General features: G+C 43.5%; 2 protein-coding genes across 5 annotated transcripts; one reads left to right on the forward strand and one right to left on the reverse strand.

The window, feature by feature from the left end:
• Window positions 1-542: 542 nt before the first annotated feature.
• LOC109868909 (actin-related protein 5-like) lies at window positions 543-4,540 on the forward strand. 4 transcript variants are annotated; one of them, XR_004205276.1, is made up of 4 exons: window positions 543-935; window positions 1,077-1,144; window positions 2,018-2,172; window positions 2,281-4,540. XR_004205276.1 is itself a non-coding variant. In XM_020458667.2 (4 exons), the coding sequence occupies exons 1-4, from the start codon at window positions 835-837 to the stop codon at window positions 2,334-2,336; spliced, it is 375 nt and encodes a 124-aa protein (XP_020314256.1). In that variant the 5' UTR covers window positions 543-834; the 3' UTR covers window positions 2,337-3,243. The 4 variants fall into 4 exon arrangements, 1 of the variants encoding a protein (XP_020314256.1); XR_002251959.2 differs by having other exon boundaries at window positions 1,077-1,236; window positions 2,281-3,243; XR_004205277.1 differs by having other exon boundaries at window positions 543-930; window positions 1,077-1,236; window positions 2,281-3,243.
• Window positions 4,541-18,379: 13,839 nt separating this feature from the next.
• Window positions 18,380-20,098, reverse strand: LOC109869749 (sialoadhesin). The gene is made up of 3 exons (XM_020460010.2): window positions 20,044-20,098; window positions 19,837-19,849; window positions 18,380-19,336 (listed from the first exon to the last, which is right to left on the reverse strand). Exons 1-3 carry the CDS (start codon window positions 20,096-20,098, stop codon window positions 18,574-18,576), a joined length of 831 nt encoding a protein of 276 aa, XP_020315599.1. The 3' UTR covers window positions 18,380-18,573.
• Between the last annotated feature and the right edge of the window lie 2,128 nt (window positions 20,099-22,226).

Below are 22,226 nucleotides of genomic sequence, written 5' to 3' on the forward strand. Positions count from 1 at the left end.
AGAATAGATTGATAGGAGTAGCTCATCATTTCTTCCAGGACTTAATTCAGAATGTCCAAAAGATGAATTCATGCTTTGTTTGATGCATATTCATCTCAAATGCATGAGACCAGCTTGCATTGCCCCCTCTGTTGGCAAACACTCATTCATGGATGTGGTCTTTAATGCATTAGTCCTACTTTAAAAGGGTTCTGGGTCATACAGTAGGTTATCATACCCAGTCTGTACTCACATTAACATGTTCATTGAGGAAACAAAAAAAATTGTAGATAAAGCCATGCATCCGTATAAAAACAATAATGGTAGTAAATGACACTGACAGATGACAGTAAATAGACTACAGAATGTATAAATACATAGTCATAAAACATAGTTGTTAGGGGATCTATTATAATAGAGGATGTAATATATACATATTTTAACATTGAACTACCTTCACCTTAATAAAATGATTGTTACCTTGTAAAAGTGTTCTGAGCATCCCGGAACCTTTGGATGCTCACACAAGCCTTCGAGTCGCCCGTATTTTGTAGTAACACCTTTTCAAAATGACTTCCAAAACAGACACAACTTGGAAAATATTTTACTTTCAAGACTACAAATCATCTCCCGAGATGATTGTTTAAATTGCTGCCGAATGCTTACAACCAACACCGGTCCCGATGGTAATAGATAACGGCTATTTTCAAAGGAGGGCCGGTTGAGCATGCAAAGGGGACTAACTACAGTAGGCGCTCCACGGCTTCTGTTCAAATCCTTGGCGGCGAGGAACAGAGGGACAGCGCGCAGTAAATACCAAATCCGTAATGACATCTCCAACCTCGAGCCCTTGCAATGGCTCATAAAAAGCTGGTTCGACCGAAATGTGGTTGTAAACTTCGAGATACAGGAGCTGATGTTTCATTCAGCCACCTCGGAGATGGCGCTGATGTGAGGTGTTTAAGTTGTGTTCCACATTTACTTTGTTGCTTGTCCTGTTGACTGTTGTACCTTCTCACTTTTGAATACAATTTAGCTAACTAGATAGCTGCTCGTTCAGGCACATCTGATGTGGTTTCTCTGTTTCCCTGTTTTAGGGCAGTGAAGAACATCCGATCGTTCTCACGGAGGCGCCCTGCAACCTGCTGCACAGTCGCCAGATGATGTCAGTGCTGCTCTTTGAGTGCTACAGAGTCCCAAATGCAGTGGTGGGGGACTAAAGTGAAAGTCACCCAGTAAAATACTACTTCAGTAAAAGTATTTGGCTTTAAATATACTTAAGTATCAAAAGTAAATATAATTGCTAAAATATACTTAAGTATTAAAAGTAAAAGTATAAATAATTTCAAATGCATTATAAAGCAAACCAGACGGCATAATTATTTATTTTTTATTTACAGATAGCCAGGGGCATGCTCTAACTCTCAGACATAATTTACAAACAAAGCATGTGTTGAGTGAGTCCACCAAATCAGAGGCAGTAGGGATGACCAGGGATGTTCTCTTGATAAGTGTGTGAATTACACAATTTTCCTGTCCTGCTAAGCATTCAAAATGGAGCGAGTACATTTGGGTGTCAAGGAAAATGTATGGAGTAAAAAGTAGAAGTTGTCAAAAATATAAATAGTAAACTAAAGTACAGATACCCCAAAAACTACTTAAGTAGTACTTTCAAGTATTTTTTACTTAAGCACTTTACACCACTGCCCTCATGTATCCTATGGGGGGGATAGCCTGCACAGCTTATATTACAACACCGCTCTCTGCAACCCCCCCCCCCCCCACACACACACACGGGCATTGTCCTGTCCTCCAGCTACCACTGCGCTCACATACTACCTGTTATCAATGGAAGGTAGACACAGTAACATGAGGTTTTAGGTGACTCCACTCATACTCAACCAGGTAGCCAGATCTGTCTATTCTTTTGCCAAATCCTCTATTGTTTGTTTTCATGCTAGAGGAGTTGGGAAAAGAACCAACAGATGTCGCTGCTATCTCACCAGATGTAACATGCTGTCCTCTGGTGTTTCCCCAGGCTGGATGCATGTGAACGTGGGCAGGAGCCAGGCGGTGTCCTACCTCCAGCGTCTGCTCCAGCTGAAGTACACTGGTCACCTGGCGGCCGTCACCCTCTGCCTCATAGAGAGATGCTCCACAAACACAGCTACACAGCCAATGACTACCACAAAGGTCTGTCTACCATGGGGCCAGAGAGGTCTATTGAGATTGTATGAAACAGTATGTGGTGCTTTGCTTTATAGAGAGAGTCAGGCAATGAATCACATCTCTCTCCTTCAGAGCTGGAGAAGTGGCGCAGTGCAGAGTTCTATGAGCAGGAGATGCACCGCATGTAGCTGCCCTTCTCTGCCAAGGTTCTGGGCGGCGTGGTGATTGTGGAGGAGATGCAGGAGAGACGCGCCCAGCAGCTGCGCAGGCTACAGGAGATAAACGCCTGGCGCAGGGAGGAGATGCTGCAGCAGTACCAAGAGCGTCTGGATAAACTATTGGCCCTGCAGGCAAGAACCATTATCTTTTAACCACTTCGTCAACCATGACCCTTAACTGCTGTGCAATTCCACAGTCTTGGAATTAAGCAGAGAGTCCAATTTCTCGCTTAAAATGTACTCCAAACAAAAAACATTGAATCCAAAGTTTACCTAACCGTACAATCCTATGCACAAGGACTATTTAACAATTTACACTGAACATTTTACAAAAACACATTTACTGGAAAAACTATGCAGATGCAAAGTTTGGTAACAGAATTTCGTTAAAATCTCCCTCAGTTTTTTTTTTTATGTGTCCGCGTTTTCCAAAAGCTCTTACATATCCGCTCCAAATTAGGATTCAATACTTCCTGAAGAAAGAATGGGGTGTCAGCTATGGCATGACACAATGACTTTGAAATAATATCTGTTGGTAAGTGAGGTGGACTTACACCTGGTAATGGAATTGCAGTATCACGGGTCCCTGATCTGTACTCCACAGAAATGCATATGAATGTCATTCTCTTCATAGTGATGTATCCTGAATAGGTGCACAAAGGTCTAAATATGCAATATCCTATTTTGCATATTTGGGTATTATTGTACACAATGACTATTATTTTAATGAGCTCTGTCCCAAAACAAAACCACATTTGTTTGGTCATTAAAGTACAGCACAATAGAGCTCAGTAGAGTAAAGTTCAGAACATTATACAACGGGTGGGTCTAATCCTGAATGCTGATTAGTTAAAAGCGCATTTCAGCCGGTGTCTATTCCACAAATTACTACCGGCTAAATCTATGACGTCAAAATGCCTATTCATTCTGTTCCATCTGACTGCGCAATCCACTGTCTCGGTAACCCAGACAGGGAAGTTATAAACTTGATCTCCACTATAAAAATAATCGAGACATTATCTCATATTTTTGTATAAGATTTGTATAAACCAGTCTGTCTCTCCGACATTTGTAACATTGTTTCAATTTTCAAATTCGATTTCCAACTGTCCCATAGTAATGAACGTGTAATGGTCGAGAATCAGGACGAGAGAGAGGGAGGCAGGCAGCGTTACTCAGCCATTGGAAATCATGAATCAGCTGGATATATAGATCTCAATTGGAAAAAGGTGAAACGAAGTGCAGCTAGTTTGCAGTCTTTCCAGCTTCAGTTTGAAGTTAATGTTAACTGTGTTTGTTGGCTAGCTCCTCTGAACAAGTGTCCTAATGAGAGAGCACATTTTCTATGCCAAGCGAAATCGTGCCTCATTAGCTCATTGTTAAGGATGTATCCAAATAAATGTCACTAGAAAACAGCCTAATCAAATGCATCTCCTGTTGTTGTTTGGCGTGACTGTAAATTAACAGTAGTTGGCTAGCAAGCAAGGGATCAGAACGTTGCCAGTATGGCAATGGAACATTTAGAATGAATGACTGGGTCGCGTCCATAGATACAGAACAAAAAGACTGAACAACTGGGTCGAGTCTCTGGCAACTGAACCAATAGAACGAAAGACCAGCCGGCTTGGGTAGTAACCCTAGATATTTATTTATAGACTAATAAAAATCAGTAACGGATTTAGACATGGGCAGCCGCCCAGGGCGGAATCTTGCTGGGGGAGGTTCGCCAAGGGCGCCATACTAGCTAGAACCACCACTTACACTTGAAACAAATAGCCAAACTGAGAACTGCAAACAAAAATGCTTTCTGCTACTAAGATCAGTGAAATGTAGCCTAAACTGACAACCGTGCGAAGAGCAGAAACCTACACGAAGGGGGGGGGGGGATTCTGGCTCCAAACACCGGCTTCTCGGGCATGATCACAGTCATATAACGGGATACCAATATATTCAAATAATGATTGACATAGGCATTAACTTTATTTTAATAAATTTATTCATACTATTTCATCCTTCCACAATATATAGTCACGAAAAATACCTGGGTTACTATCCAAGCCGGCTGGTCTTTCGTTCTATTGGTGCAGTTTCCAAAGACTCGACCCAGTTGTTCAATAAGAACAAATTCTTATTTTCAATAACGGCCTAGCAACAGTGGGTTAACTGCCTTGTTCAGAGGCAGAACGACAGATTTTTACCTTGTCATCTCGGAGATTCGATCTTGCAACCTTTCAGTTACTAGTCCAACACTAGGCTACCCTGCAGCCCCAATATACCACGGCTGTCAGCCAAACAGCATTCAGGCCTCGAACCATCCAGTTTATAACAGACCGTATGACAAAACATTTATTTGTACTGCTCTAATTATGTTGGTAACCAGTTTATAATAGCAATAAGGCACCTCTGGGGTTTGTGCTATATGGCCAATATGTTGGCCAATATGCCAATATATTGGCCATACACCATACCCCCTTGTGCCTTATTGCTATTATATACTTATAATTCTATCCAAGATGGCGTAGCAGTCAGACATCTTTGTCCTTCGTCTTGTCGTGTCCCATGTATATCTTTTTATATATTTTTCTTCGCATATCTTTTCAAATATTTTTTCTAAACCTCAACTTCAAAATACTCTCCTGAAACCCGCCTCACCTAATGTGGTGTGGATCTGTTTTTTCTAAAGTGTTTTTATTTACCTCGGAACCGCAATCACCCAACAGAATGCTAGCCAGCTCACTAGCTACTAGCTAGTAGTCAGCTAACCACTACTAGTAGTCATCAGTTAACCTTTAGCTCGGAAAGCTCTTGCCAGTTTGTACAATGCGACTCAAACCACAGTATACTGGACCTATTTTCTCTCCATATCCCCGGATTCCTAACGCAAGCTCTGAACCTTTTCACCTGGATCATCGCAGCTAGCTAGTTGCTATCCGAGTGACTACTCCTGGCTAATGTCGGTCCCAAAGCAAGCACCAATTAGCCCACGCTAGGCCCATTCTCCCGGCTAGCTGAAGTGGCCCATCAGCCACTCCTGGGCTACAATACCCGAACCCCTTCTACTGCCAGTACACAGCACGGAACCCCGCCGATCCTTCAAGACTGGACTACCGACGTAATCTACTCGAGGGGGTACTCAACTGGCCTCAACGTCGCAACGTCCCCCTGAATGCCCATCTGCTAGCCGCGGCCCGCTAGCTGTCTAGAGCATATTGGACTGTTAGCTGAATAGATCCATTGGCCAATTTCTTGGGCCGCTATACCTATTTTGCCAATTGGACTTGGACCCCTCTGCTACTCGGAACCCTACTAATCCATCACGACTGGTCTATCAACGTCACCGCACGCCGAGCCTAAAACAGACTTTCCTCCATCGCGACGTCCCTCTAAGGCCCTTCTGCTAGCCTCGGCCTGTCTGAATCGCCGTGTCTCCAGCCAGCCCAACCACTCACTGGACCCCTATGATCACTCGGCTACACATGCCTCTCCCTAATATCAATATGCCTTTTCCATTACTGTCCTGGTTAGTGATTATTGTCTTATTTCACTGTAGAGCCTCTAGCCCTGCTCAATATGCCTTAACCAACCAATCAGTTCCACCTCCCACGTATGCAGTGACATCACCTGGTTTAAACGTCTCTAGAGGCAATCTCTCATCATTACTCAATGCCTAGGTTTACCTCCAATGTACTCGCATCCTACCATACCTTTGTCTGTACATTATGTATTGAATCTATTCTATCTCGCCAAGAAACCTGCTCCTTTTACTCTCTGTTCCGAATGTACTAGACGACCAGTTCTGATAGCCTTAAGCCGTACCCTTATCCTACTCCTCCTCTGTTCCTCTGGTGATGTAGAGGTTAATCCAGGCCCTGCAGTACCTAGCTCCACTCCTACTCCCCAGGTGCTGTCATTTGTAGACTTCTGTAACCGTAAAAGCCTTGGTTTCATGCATGTTAACATTAGAAGCCTCCTCCCTAAGTTTGTTTTATTTCCTGCTTTAGCACACTCTGCCAACCTGGATGTCCTAGCTGTGTCTGAATCCTGGCTGAGGAAGACCACCAAAAACCCTGAAATTTCCATCCCTAGCTAGTAATATTTTCCGACAAGATAGAACTGCCAACCGGGGCGGTGTTGCAATCTACTGCAGAGATAGCCTGCAGAGGTCTGTCTTACTATCCAGGTCTGTACCCAAACATTTCGAGCTTCTACTTTTAAAAATCCACCTTTCTAGAAACAAATTTCTCACCATTGCCGCTTGCTATAGACCCCCCTCTGCCCCCAGTTGTGCACTGGACACCATATGTGAATTGATTGCGCCCCATCTATCTTCATAGCTCTTGCTGCTAGGTGACCTAAACTGGGACATGCTTAACACCCCGGCCATCCTACAATCTAAGCTTGATGCCCTCAATCTCACACAAAATATCAATGAACCAACCAGGTCCAACCCCAAATCCTTAAACACGGGCACCCTCATAGATATCATCCTAACCAACTTGCCCTCTAAATACACCTCTGCTGTTTTCAACCAAGATCTCAGCGATCACTGCCTCATTGCCTGCATCCGTAATGGGTCTGTGGTCACACGACCATCACTGTCAAACGCTCCCTAAAACACTTCAGCGGGGAGTCCTTTCTAATCTACCTGGCCCGGGTATCCTGGACGGATATTGACCTCATCCCGTCAGTAGAGGATGCCTGGTTATTCTTTAAAAGTGCCTTCCTCACCATCTTAAATAAGCATGCCCCGTTCAAGAAATTCAGAACCAGGAACAGATATAGCCCTTGGTTCTCTCCAGACCTGTCTGCCCTTGACCAGCACAAAAACATCCTGTGGTGTTCTGCATTAGCATCAAATAGCCCCCGTGATATGCAACTTTTCAAGGAAGTTAGGAACCAATATACACAAGCAGTTAGGAAAGCTAAGGCTAGCTTTTTCAAGCAGAAATTTGCATCCTTGTTGCACAAACTCAAAGTTCTGGGACACTAAAGTCCATGGAGAATAAGAGCACCTCCTCCCAACTGCCCACTGCACTGAGGCTAGGAAACACTGTCACCACCGATAAATCCACTATAATTGAGAATTTCAATAAGCATTTTTCTACGGCTGGCCTATGCTTTCCACCTGGCTACCCAGATCAACAGCCCTCCACCCCCCACAGCAACTCGCCCAAGCCTCCCCCATTTCTCCTTCACCCAAATAGCTGATGTTCTGAAAGAGCTGCAAAATCTGGACCCTTACAAATCAGCCGGGCTAGACAATCTGGACTCTCTCTTTCTAAAATGATCTGCCCAAATTGTTGCAACCCCTATTACTAGCCTGTTCAACCTCTTTCGTATTTTCTGAGATCGTATTTTCTGAGATTGGAAAACTGCCGCGGTCATCCCCCTCTTCAAAGGGGGAGACACTCTAGACCCAAACTGCTACAGACCTATATCTATCCTACCCTGCCTTTCTAAGGTCTTTGAAAGCCAAGTTAACAAACAGATTTACCGACCATTTCAAATCCCACTGTACCTTCTCCGCTATGCAATCTGGTTTCAGAGCTGGTCACGGGTGCACCTCAGTCTCGCTCAAGGTCCTAAACAATATCTTAACCGCCATCGATAAGAGACATTACTGTGCAGCCGTGTTCATCGATCTGGCCAAGGCTTTCGACTCTGTCAATCACCACATTCTTATCGGCAGACTCAACAGCCTTGGTTTCTCAAATGATTGCCTCGCCTGGTTCACAAACTACTTCTCAGATAGAGTTCAGTGTGTCAAATCGGATGGCCTGTTGTTCGGACCTCTGGCACTCTCTATGGGGGTGCCACAGGGTTCAATTCTTGCTGCTGGTGATTCTCAGATCCGCCTCTACGCAGACGACACCATTCTGTATACTTCTGGCCCTTCTTTGGACACTGTTAACAAACCTCCAGACAAGCTTCAATGCCATACAACTCTCCTTCCTTGGCCTCCAACTGCTCTTAAATGCAAATAAAACTAAATGCATGCTCTTCAACCGATCGCTGCCCGCACCTGCCCGCCCGTCCAGCACTACAAATACCTAGGTGTCTGGTTAGACTAAACTCTCCTTCCAGACTCACATTAAGCATCTCCAATTCAAAATGAAATCTAGAATCGGCTTCCTATTTTGCAACAAAGCATCCTTCACTCATGCTGCCAAACATACCCTCGTAAAACTGACTATCCTACCGATCCTCGACTTCGGTGATGTCATTTACAAAATAGCCTCCAATACCCTACAACAAATTCGATGCAGTCTATCACAGTGCCATCCGTTTTGTCACCAAAGCCCCATATACTACCCACCACTGCGACTTTTACGCTCTCGTTGGCTGGCCCTCGCTTCATACTCGTCGCCAAACCCACAGGCTCCAGGTCATCTGCAAGTCTCTGCTAGGTAAAGCCCCGCCTTATCTTAGCTCACTGGTCTCACTGGTGACATTCTAGACAATTCTGTGCTTCCAACTTTGTGGCAACAGTTTGGGGAAGGCCCTTTCCTGTTTCAGCATGACAATGCCCTCGTGCACAAAGCAAGGTCCATACAGAAATGGTTTGTCGAGATCGGTGTGGGAGAACTTTACTGGCCTGCACAGAGCCCTGACATCAACCCCATCGAACACTTCTGGGATGAAGTAGAACGCCGACTGCGAGCCAGGCCTAATCACCCAACATCAGTGCCCGACATGTCCCTGCAGCAATGTTCCAACATCTAGTGTAAAGTCTTCCCAGAAGAGCAGAGGCTGTTACAGCAGGAAAGGGTGAACAAACTCCATATTAATGCCCATGATTTTGGAATGAGATGTTCAACAAGCAGGTGTCCATATACTTTTGGTCATGTAGTGGTTAAGGTTGGGATGAAGGTAGTGCAATAATATTATATACCAGCAGTATAAATACTCAGTGACTTGTACAAGTTTTAATTTAAACAATATGGTGCTAAGGAGAGGGCCATATTACACTTACTTGAGCAGCATAGTAAACCCCTGTTCTGACTCTCTCCTCTCCTTCTGACTCTCTCCTCCAAATGTTGGTACCCTTCCCCAGATCTGTAGCTCAACACAATCCTGTCTCGGTGCTCTACAGACGATTCCTTTGACCTCATGGCTTTGGTCTTTGCTCTGACGTGCACTGTCAACTGTGGGACTTTATATAGACAGGTGTGTGCCTTTCCAAATCATGTCCAATCAATTGAATTTACCATAGGTGAACTCCAATCAAGTTGTAGAAACATCTCAAGGATGATCAATGGAAACAGGATGCACCTGAGCTCAATTTCGAGTCTCATCGCAAAAGTTCGGAATACTTATGTAAATAAGGTATTTGTTAAAAAAAAAAAAACTTTTCAAAAAAACTTTTTTCTCTTTGTCATGATGGGGTATTGTGTGTAGATTAACGAGGAAAATGTTTTATTTAATCAAATGTAGAATGAGGCTGTAACATAACAAAAGGTGGAAAAAGCCAAGGGGTATGAATACTTTCCGAATGCACTGTATATCATGGTGCTGTGCATTTTGGGATTTCATAGCAGCACAGATGATGATGGACTACTCTTATTGAATGGTTACTACAATAGACCTGTCTGAAGGCATTGGGCTGTTTGATTGTGTTAGTCCTTTTTATACTTCATCACAAGTCAAATTTGTGGTTTTACTTGTGGCGTTTTTATAATGCAATCAAGCTTTGTTCAAGATTCATTCAAGGATATGTTGTAAAGAAAAACATCTAGATGCCACAAGCAGGCATTTGCTGTCAAATATCACAAAAACACACTGTATATATAGGGACAATGTTCTGTGTAAGACTTTCAAGTTCCTCTTTATTGTATGTGCTATCTAGATTAAAGAGGTGCAGTACACCATTATGCCACAAGGTGGTATTACTCCACAGCTTTTTTGTTACAGAGATAAACACAGCAGTGCTAGTCTGCCCCACCAGGTTTGGAACCTGTCGAAGGAGGAGAATAACGGAGATATGATTGATTGAATGGTTGCGTAAACTTTTGTGGTTATTGTACAGCTGGCAGCATCATAGGGCAACTCCATCTGTAAATACACTCACCACACAGGAGTGGCAGGAGGGCACAGCCAGCCATACATCTGTCTCAGCACAGGATTTACAGGCATTTGCAGACACAGAGTCTGACTTGGATGAACCCAACCCAATAAAGTGTCTAAATTATGATCAGATGCATTAACAAGCCCTCATAATTATCCCAGAGGACTGATCTACAGTGGAGAGGAACAAGTGCAATCACATGTATATCTTCTCAGAACACACGATGAACAACCAAAGACGATGGTTAACTAGTTGTTCAACAGGAAGTATTGACCTTTGCAGCCGTAGAACCACAAGTCAAATAAATGGTTATTACAGCATGATAAACATCCAGTGTTCCTTTACTGTACAAAGCTTTCAGCCAGTTCCAAAGGGGACGACAGGGAGCATGTTTTACCCCACAGATAGACAATGGAGCCGTTCCAAAGGGGACGACAGGGAGCATGTTTTACCCCACAGATAGACAATGGAGCCGTTCCAAAGGGGACGACAGGGAGCATGTTTTACCCCACAGATAGACAATGGAGCCGTTCCAAAGGGGACGACAGGGAGCATGTTTTACCCCACAGATAGACAATGGAGCCGTTCCAAAGGGGACGACAGGGAGCATGTTTTACCCCACAGATAGACAATGGAGCCGTTCCAAAGGGGACGACAGGGAGCATGTTTTACCCCACAGATAGACAATGGAGCCGTTCCAAAGGGGACGACAGGGAGCATGTTTTACCCCACAGATAGACAATGGAGCAGATCCAAAGGGGACGACAGGGAGCATTTTTTACCCCACAGATAGACAATGGAGCAGATCCAAAGGGGACGACAGGGAGCATTTTTTACCCCACAGATAGACAATGGAGCCGTTCCAAAGGAGACGACAGGGAGCATTTTTTACCCCACAGATAGACAATGGAGCAGATCCAAAGGGGACGACAGGGAGCATTTTTTACCCCACAGATAGACAATGGAGCCGTTCCAAAGGGGACGACAGGGAGCATTTTTTACCCCACAGATAGACAATGGAGCCGTTCCAATGGCAAACAAGACAATAATCACATCAGAGGACTATGATGCAGCGCGTCAAAACAAAACACTTATTTCACTAAACTACTTGATATGACACAATCAAAAAATCTAACGTATAAAAGAGAGGGCATTCATTCTATTTTCCAGTCAAGTGGGGAACACCACAGGCTTTTACCCAAATACAATTATCATATTTGACCACCTGACAAATGCACCATCATCACAATTGAGAGAAAACATGCTTTTGTCCAACAACACCACTCCAGCATGTCCTGCTGTGATCCGGAGGACAAAAATCCATATTAAACAGTGCAGATGCAATGAACGAAGGCTTCACCTTCAGCTCTGTGTGGGAGGATGGTGAAGTGATGTTCTCATGATGATTTATGAACAATAAAAGGAAGGAATGACTTATTCAGTATGCTGTTATTCTTCCATGTTTTATTTCTGTGATTTGCAGTACTAGTATAATGAGGGCAGCTTCACCTTTTTAAAGGGGAAATTCACCCCAAAACACTTCTGGGCCCTTCATAACACTTGCCTGGCTGTTTTGTCAGTACCCCAGACAGTTTAGGTCCATTGTTTTGAGTAATGCTGACTTTCCGAAATTACCTAAAATGCATTAAAAACGGTGTATTTATTGTTACGTTAACAGTGATTGGTGTCTCTGCATTGAATTGCCAAATACATGTGTTGTTTAATAAAAAACAAAGACCTACTTTGGGATAGCGCAAAGATATTCCATAAAATCTGTAATCTGGTAGATACTGTTCTTTGTGGTTCTAAAGTGGATAATTACAGGAGGCGGGACAAAGGAGTGTCTTATACTACTGGTCTTCAAGAAAGGAAATCAGAACGACAGGAAGTAAACAAAGAGATGGTAGCTAGCCATTAGTAATCTCTGAAGTAAAGTAAGGCAAATAACGTTAATAGTCGAGTAGCTGAGTGACATTGGCCAAAATGAATTGCAATAATGTTTAGGTCAGATACCAATACACTACATATTTCAACTATTTTCATGACTGCGATGGAGCTTTGTGTCCGGCATGGCTGCAAGCTATCCGAAATCCTGCTTATGGTTTCGATACGACGCCTGAAGTAATTTACCAGCTGCGGTTGACCGTGTCCAGTGATCACTTTATGGCCACTGACTGCAATGGGGACACCTGCTTGTCAAATATCTCATTCCATAATCATGGGCATTAATACAGAGTTGGTCCTTCCTTTGCTGCTATAATAGCCTCCACTCTTCTGGGAAGACTTTCCACCAGATGTTGAAACATTGCTGCGAGGACTTGCTTCCATTCAGCCACAAGAGCGTTAGTGAGGTCGGGCACTGATGTTGGGCGATTAGGCCTGGCTCGCACTCAGCGTTCCGATTCAGCTCAAAGGTCAGGGCTCTGTGCAGGCCAGTCAAGTTCTTCCACACTGATATCAACAAACTATTTCTGTATGGACCTCGCTTTGTGCACGGGGGCATTGTCATGCTGAAACAGGAAAGGGCCTTCCCCAAACTGTGGCCACAACGTTGGAAGCACAGAATTGTCTAGAATGTCATTGTATGTTGTAGCATTAAGATTTCCATTTACTGGAACAACGGTGCCTAGCCCAAGCCATGAAAAACAGCCCCAGACCATTATTCCTCCTCCACCATACTTTACGTTTGGCACTATGCATTGGGTCAGGTAGCGTTCTCCTGGCTTTCGCCAAACCCAGATTTATCCAGATGGTGAAGCGTGATTCATCACTCCAGATAATACGTTTCCACTGCTCCAGGGTCCAATGGCGGCGAGCTTTACACCACTCCAGCAGACGCTTAGCATTGCGCATGGTGATTTTAAGCTTGTGTGCAGCTGCTCGGACATGGAAACCCATTTCACGAAGCTACCGAAGAACAGTGCTGACGTGGCTTCCAGATGATTTTTACGCGCTTCAGCACTCGGAGGTCCCATGAGCTTGTGTGGCCTACCACTTCCCTTCTGAGCCGTTGTTGCTTCTAGACGTTTCCACTTCACAATAACAGCACTTACAGTTGACCGGAGCAGTTCTTGCAGGGCAGACATTTGACGAACTGACTTGTTGGAAAGGTGGCATCCTATGACTGTGCCACCTTGAAAGTCATTGAGCTCTTCGGTAATGCCATTCTACTCCTAATGTTTGTCTATGGAGATTGCATTGCTGCTTGCTTGATTTTAAACACCCATCAGCAACGAGTGTGGCTGAAATAGCCAAATCCACTAATTTGAAGGGGTGTTCACATACTTATGTATATATAGTGTATGTTGCTAGCTAGCTAAGTTGCTAACACGTGTTGCTAGTCACCACAAAGTAATATATTATTTGTTTGCCATTCCTGGAACTAGATGGTGTTTTTAGCTTAGCTACTACTGTAATTGTTATGTTATCCTGTTCTACGGTTTTGTTTGTTTTGCAATTCTGTTTTTCATTATAACGTTATGATGAGAAATAGTAGATTTTCCACACTTTTTTATAGTGCTATTGATTGCATAAAATGACTTGCCCTAGTTAAGGTCCATAAGTTGGACACAGCCCCAGCCAGAGACATATATATACATACATGTCTCTGGCCCTAGCTGGTGCATGAGTTGTAATGACAACAAACTGGCCCAACCTTTACATTATTTACATTAAAACATTTAGAATATCAGATCTTGCCCTGAATTGACATGTAATGACTGACCCTTTTATTCCAGCCAACATCACCAATCACTCTCTGTTTATACAGTACCTGCCTGGGAGGGAATGGAAGAAAGTAAGGGGTGGTGGAACAGACATGAGGATAGGACAATCAACCATACTGTCACGGATTTTATCCTCGTTCAATTTCTCACATATTTTATCTTTGTATCCTTTTCACACTCTTTTCAATGTTCCTTCCACTCGTGCCTCCTATAATGATACAAGGAGAGACTAAATTAGGACTCATTTAAATGTTTTGTTTTGTTATTCTGTTACACATCTTCCAGGAGATCCACGAAGCCATGTGGAGGATTCCAAACAGGTCAAGGACCGGGTAGAAAAGAGTGTCCAAACAGAAGACATTCAACTTTAGAACCCAACGGGTCCAGCAGACTGTCAATCGGCGTGAAGATAAACAGATCATATACAAAGACTCAGACTTCGAGGAGGTAGCGTCAAAACTTCTCAGCCTAACTTTGCAACGAAGTTTAGTTAGCCCTAATGATGGCATTGTTATGTTGTGGAACGCCATCGATAACATGTCATGCAATCATGACTATTCTATTAATAGGGCGCGTGTCCACTCATTCTAGACACTGTTTACCTAGCCAGCAAGTCATCATTGTCAGACAAACTAGAAGGGGACTGCAATAGCCAGTTGCATTAGGGGGTGTAGGCAGGCTATTCAGATACAGTTGGTAGGCTATAGAGTACCACAGTATGAGTCATAATACCCATAAAACCTAGCAGTCAAACAGGGAAATGGGTCCAATCATTTTTCCATCATTCATTTTTCCCATAGGTGATTTTAGAAACACTTAAAATCGGGCTGTGTTTTGTGTAGGCTTACCCTGGTGTGACATTTTAATAACTGTGTAAATCTCTCTAGGACAAGCCCGGACTAGAACCCGATCAAACATCTATGGAGAGACCTGACAATAGCTGTGCGTGCGGTGACGCTCCCCATCCAACCTGACAGAGCTTGAGAAGGTCTGCAGAGAAGAATAGGAGAAACTCCCCAAATACAGGTCTACCAAGCTTGTAGCGTCATACCCAAGAAGACTCGAGGCTGTAAACCAGGGGTGGGCAACTCCAGCCCTTGAGGGCCTGGTTGGTGTCACACTTTTTCTCCATCCCTAGCAAACACAGCTGATTAATCCAATTGCATGATTAGTTGATTATTGGAGTCAGGTGTGTTAGCTGGGGCTGGGGCAAAACTGTGACACCAATCAGGCCCTCGAGGACTGGAATTGCCCACCCTCGCTGTAAACGCTGCCAAAGGTTCTTCAACAAAGTACTGAGTAAAGGGTCTGAATACTTATGGAAATGTAATATTTCAGTTAAAAACATTTAATACATTTTTGGTAGTTTGTATGATATGTTATTTATTTTTAACCAAACTGGATCCTTATTATCCACCCGCACAGTAGGTGGTGGAATGCACATCTAATTTTTGCGAACGCCATTATACCATAGAGGACGAAAAGCTTCCCATTTGGACCATCAGGTGTGGCACATCGTTTCCAGTTGATCCTGGGGATTCTGAAGAAAGTCTCCAACACCAGGATGTGATGACAGACAAGAAATCGGAGTGTTTAGTTATATACATACACGCCATCTTCTGCTGCATCATATCGGAGCAAGCTGGTCCCATTGTCGACAGCTGAGACATTCACTGTCTGTCGGTAGAGGTTGCCATCTCCTGCAACTGCACCACCAGTCACAGCGCGTTCTGGGAAGAGTCTGTGTTTCCTCAACATCTGGCCTTTCTCGTCTCTCTAGCTCTTTTCTCTCTGTCAGCCCGCAAATGGAACAACTCAGTCTTAGTAAACTCCGGCTCAAACCGATATGGCACAACAGTCCCATTCTAAAAAAAAGGCTCCAATTTCCTCTTCGTTCTTGATCTGACATTCTTTACTCTATTTCATTTTGACGAGGGCAGCAAATACTGAGAGGGAGTGAAAACAGAAACATATTGTTTACAACCTTCAACCACGACCGCCTCGGAAGTCCCAAATCGCGACGCACATTCTTATACTTCCTGGATTTCAATATGAAAATAACAAAATGCATTGGTAAAAATGTGCCTACTGAAACAAGTTAGCTGAAAAATTGTACAGAGAAAGTCATTACGAGGACTATTGTGGTCATGGGAGGGCAGAGCAGTGTGTTTGGGAGGTATTTACGATAGGACTTTAACGTTGCATGGCGTTTCTATGGGGAAGGCGCGGGTATTACCTACATCTAAATACTCAAGCAATGGACCTAAAAAACTGTCTGGGGTACTGACAAACGACCAGGCTAGTGTTTTATAAAGGGCCCAGAAGTGTTAAGGAAAAGGTTCTTCTTGCAAATCATGTAAATGTTTTGGACAAACTATTATATTAATCTGACTATCCATAATACTCATATTATTGTGTGCATGTAACCGTGCTCATTGATAGCAGTACTATTCTCACTGTCAGTTACTTTTCCACTACTAATACTATCACTACTACAGCTACTAGAACATCTACTATCTGTAGTACTAACAGAGATGGAGCCTCCCTGTATGTAAGAATATTACAGCACCTGCCAAGCAGTCTGGATCTTTATATCACAGAAAGTGCCATTGTCGTGTAAATGCAGGGTTGCTGGTTCAAGTCCCATTTCAGCTGTCCCTTCTCAATTTGTGTAATACTTCTAATACCCTGTGAACAAAACGTTGTCTAGGTTGTCCACAGCGTCAGGAAATTGTCATGGTCCCCTGTTTGCTGGGTACTACCACACGTTTTTGATTATTTTATTACATTTAGTAAAGAAACACAATTTAGACAATATAAGAAAACATTTGTTCCCTTCAAAAAAAAATTCTGACCCATACCCTTCACAAACACGTAAGCTCTGAGGTTACATGTCTATTATACACTGAGTGCACAAAACATTAGGAACACCTTCCTAATATCGAGTTACATCACTCAGAACAACCTCAATTCATTGCGGCATGGACTCTACAAGGTGTCAAAAGCGTTCCACATGGATGCTGGCCCATGTTGACTCTAATGCTTCCCACAGTGTTGTCAAGTTGGCTGGGTGTCCATTGGGTGGTGGACACACGGAAAACTATTGAGTCTGAAAAACCCAGCAGCGTTGCAGTTCTTGACACAGTCAAAGCGGTGCGTGTGGCACCCATTACCATAACCTGTTCAAAGGCATTTGCATTTTTTGTCTTGCACATCACCCTCTGAATGGAACACACACACAATCCATATCTAAATTGTCTCAAGTCTTAAAAATCCCTCTTTAACCTCTCCTCCCCTTCATCTACACTGATTGAAGCGTTACACAGGTGATATCAATAAGAGATCAAAGCTTTCATCTGGATTCACCTGGTCAGTCTGTCGTTTAAAGAGCAGATGTTCATCATGTTTTGTACACTCAGTGTACAGTTTCACTGAGATGCATTTTTCAAAAGCTTTTAATGCTTAACAATATCACCATACCTATCATGAGTCACATCTTACACTACACTAGAATTGTTGCTGTATTGTCTTGTACAGCCATATGGTCACAGCAGGCTCTTTCTAATCTATACTTTATACATCAAAATATTGTGTGACCCTCCAAATAAACAAGACAATGTTTTTAAATTCAGCTCAGTAGGATTACAGCGACCCAGTAGGAGGCCTGGGAAACTGGATAAGAGGATAAGAATGTACCTTCTTGTGTTCAGGTTCTGGGTTTGTTGACTGTGCTATAGGTTGCAGATGGATCTTCAGCTGCGTGTGCTGCAGGATGGGGGGGCAACACCTAGGCGATTGAATTTCAATACAGCATACTGGACTTTGTCCTGTTTCTCAGGGTTAGGCAGTTGGACAGTAGAGTAAAGAGGTTCTTCATGGTTTCTGGAGTGAGAGAGGTGGACATTGGCATAGATCCTGACGTCCTCATCTGTGCCCGCATTCTGTGCTGCAGTTGGGGCTGTCCTCAGGATGGCTTCGTACAGGTGACTAGAGCCTCCCTGTCCATCCTCGTCTGTGTCCACTGTCTGTACTGCAGGAGGGGTCATGGCCATGCCTGAGATGTTGTCATACAGGTGACTAGAGTCTCCCTGTCCATCCTCTGCTGTGTCCCGTGTGTCAGTTGATTTGGGAGCCCTCTTCCTGAACCACAGAAAGCTAAATAGGAGAATGAGAACCAGAGCAACCACTGTGATTCCTACAGCTATGTTAATACTGTTTTTTTACCCTGATTCTATGATCAATCTAACTGTGGAGTTCTTAGCTCCCATTTCATTCTGTGCCTCACAATAATATTCTCCACTGTCCTCCGATCTGATGTTGATGATGCGATAGATCTGACCGGATTCTTTTGATGTGTTAATGTTCCTCTTGTACCAGGTGTATTTCTGAACTGGTGGGTTGGCATCACTGTGGCAGGTCAGAATAACTGAACTGGTGGGTTGGCATCACTGTGGCAGGTCAGAATAACTGAACTGCCCTCCACTATTTCACCAGAGGGACTGACTGACACTGAGATGTTCTTTGGTTTGTATCTGACAGTTAGAGTCACTTCAGGAGAGTGGAGATTCTCATGGCCTTCTACAGCACAGCAGTAGCTGCCTGCATCCTCACTGCTGACTTGGCACAGGTGCAGGCTGTTGGAGTAGTTGTGGCTGTTTGGTATAGCCTGTCTGTTCTTATACCAAATGAAGGCTGTGTTGTCACCCAGTCTACAGTTGGCTGTACATGTCAGTTTGGCCATTTCCCTCTCAGAGACAGACATAGGGTTCATCTCCAACAGGACATATGTGACAGTCAGGTATACACCGGGTGAACTGACATATTTCCCTTCTGCAGTTACTAATCTGAATTTGTACTCAGCTGAGTCACTGTCTTTAAGGTCTTTGATTCTCAGGGTGCAATCGCTGTCCTCATTTCCATGGTACTCCAGACGATCCAAATAGTTTGGGTCCTTCTTCAGATCTGTAGGCTCCTTTGTAGACTTTCCTTGAGTAAACCAGAATGTGTCTTTGGGTATATGACCATGGGGATATGTGTAAGTGCAGGATATGTCCACTGATGACCCTTCAAGGCACAGATACTCCTTTTGGCGTAAATCACTCTCCAACAGTTCTGGCCCACGGCACACACTGCAGGAGAGCGGTGGTCCTCGTAACCTTTTACAGCACAGGAGTAACTGTCTTCATCAGAACTCAAGACACTGTAATTTTGTGACACATATTCATGTTGAGGCTTTCCATTTTTGTACCAGATGTAGTCAGGATTGGGGTTGTCACTCAGAGTACAGGTGGTGCTGCAATTCAGTATCACCCATGACCCCTTTGTCACATAGGTAGTCACCTTCAGGTCTGTCACAGAAATGAATACATCTTTCTGATATATCCAGCCGTGTATGTTGGTTTTAAATCCGAAGCAATACTCCGCTGTGTCATTCTCTCTCAGGTCTGTGATTTTCAGAGTGCAGTCATTGTGATTATTCCCAAGGTACTCAACACGACCTGCAAACGCTTGTTGTTCCATGATGTTATAAGTATACCCCACTGTGACGTTCCACCATTTATACCATTCTGTTTCTATGATCTCATGCCCACTGGGATATCTGTAAGTGCAGGAAACATCTACTGATAATCCCTTCAACGCACATATTCTCGTTCTGGTGAAAGTCACATCCCAGCCATACTGTCCCAGTACTCCTGAGAAACAAACATAGGAAAACTATCAAAATGAGCATGAAAATGTACCATATACACCAGAACAACCTTCAAACACTTCTTGTCCTGATCATCTTTTATGACATTTTAGATGTTTCTCAAAAGTGAAACCCGAAAATTATACTTTTGAGAAGTACTTTAGAGAAAAGTGAATGAGTATTGATAAAAATCTGTACCTGCAACAGATAACAGGAAAACACCAAACACACTTCCTGCTGCTCTCAGGGCCATTGCTGCATTTCCCTCCCTGAGGTATCAAAAACATTGAAATAGTTTAAAAAACACTCTTTATAGCTAGCTGTTCAATACCTAAATGGTGGTGTAAATAATATCTTATTGAACATATAATAAGCACTGTAATACACAATATTGCTCTAAACCTGTTTTTTTCCCCCACAGAAGCCAAATACGTTGGACGGCAACATACACATTTTACTGAATCATATATATATGTTTTTAAATATTCTTGACATTTTAAGAAATGTTAAGAAATAAACTAAACTAAATGAATTAAACAACAGTCCAGATGTATGTCTTACAATCAGATACCAAAACATACTAACAGAAAACTTTAAGTGAAAGAATGTATCACATCAAATAGCATGACTGTGTCCAGAAGAATATGGTTAAAAACGCACGACGAGATCATTGGGAGAAAAATATATTGTAAGATATATTCAATCATACTTCCAGAGGTGGAGAGGTCTGGTGAATGTAGAGCTCTCTGGCAGTGCATGAAATGAAACGGAAGAGCAGGCGTGGGGTCTGTGGTTATATTAATTACCAAGAAAAAAAATAGACTAAGCGACGATGCAAAACTGACTCAACTTTGATGCATTTCTTGTTTTCAAATCAAATGTTATTTGTCACATACACATGGTTAGCAGATGTTAATGTGAGTGTAGAGAAATGCTTGTGCATCTAGTTCCGACAATGCAGTAATAACCAACGAGTAAACTAGCCTAACAATTCCACAACTACTACCTTATACACACAAGTGTAAAGGGATAAAGAATATATACATAAAGATGTATGAATGAGTGATGGTACAGAACGGAATAGGCAAGATGCAGTAGATGGTATAGAGTACAGTATATACATATGAGATGAGTAATGTAGGGTATATAAACATAAAGTGGCATAGTTTATAGTGGCTAGTGATACATGTATTACATAAAGATGGCAAGATGCAGTAGATGATATAGAGTACAGTATATACATATACATATGAGATGAATAATGTAGGATATGTAAACATTATATTAGGTAGCATTGTTTAAAGTGGCTAGTGATACATTTTTACATCAATTCCCATCAATTTTCATTATTAAAGTGGCTGGAGTTGAGTCAGTATGTTGGCAGCAGCCACTCAATGTTAGTGGTGGCTGTTTAACAGTCTGATGGCCTTGAGATAGAAGCTGTTTTTCAGTCTCTCTGTCCCTGCTTTGATGCACCTGTACTGACCTCGCCTTCTGGATGATAGCGGGGTGAACAGGCAGTGGCTCGGGTGGTTGTTGTCCTTGATGATCTTTATGGCCTTCCTGTGACATCGGGTGGTGTAGGTGTCCTGGGGGGCAGGTAGTTTGACCCCGGTGATGCATTGTGCAGACCTCACTACCCTCTGGAGAGCCTTGCGGTTGTGGGCGGAGCAGTTGCCGTACCAGGCAGCGATACAGCCCGACAGGATGCTCTCGATTGTGCATCTGTAGAAGTTTGTGAGTGCTTTTGGTGACAAGCCGAATTTCTTCAGCCTCCTGAGGTTGAAGAGGCGCTGCTGTGCCTTCTTCACAACGCTGTCTGTGTGGGTGGACCAATTCAGTTTGTCCGTGATGTGTACGCTGAGGAACTTAAAACTTACTACCCTCTCCACTACTGTCCCGTCGATGTGGATAGGGGGGTGCTCCCTCTGCTGTTTCCTAAAGTCCACAATCATCTCCTTTGTTTTGTTGACGATGAGTGTGAGGTTATTTTCCTGACACCACACTCCAAGGGCCCTCACCTCCTCCCTGTAGGCAGTCTCGTCCTTGTTGGTAATCAAGCCTACCACTGTAGTTTCGTCTGCAACCTTGATGATTGAGTTGGAGGTGTGCATGGCCACGTAGTCGTGGGTGAACAGGGAGTACAGGAGAGGGCTCAGAACACACCCTTGTGGGGCCCCAATGTTGGGGATCAGCGGGGTAGAGATGTTGTTACCTACCCTCACCACCTGGGGGCGGCCCGTCAGGAAGTCCAGTACCCAGTTGCACAGGACAGGGTCGAGACCCAGGGTCTCGAGCTTGATGACGAGTTTCGAGGGTACTATGGTGTTAAATGCTGAGCTGTAGTCGATGAACAGCATTCTCACATAGGTATTCCTCTT

The sequence above is a fragment of the Oncorhynchus kisutch genome, linkage group LG24, assembly GCF_002021735.2.
Source record: "Oncorhynchus kisutch isolate 150728-3 linkage group LG24, Okis_V2, whole genome shotgun sequence".
In the NCBI taxonomy this organism is placed as follows: domain Eukaryota; kingdom Metazoa; phylum Chordata; class Actinopteri; order Salmoniformes; family Salmonidae; genus Oncorhynchus; species Oncorhynchus kisutch.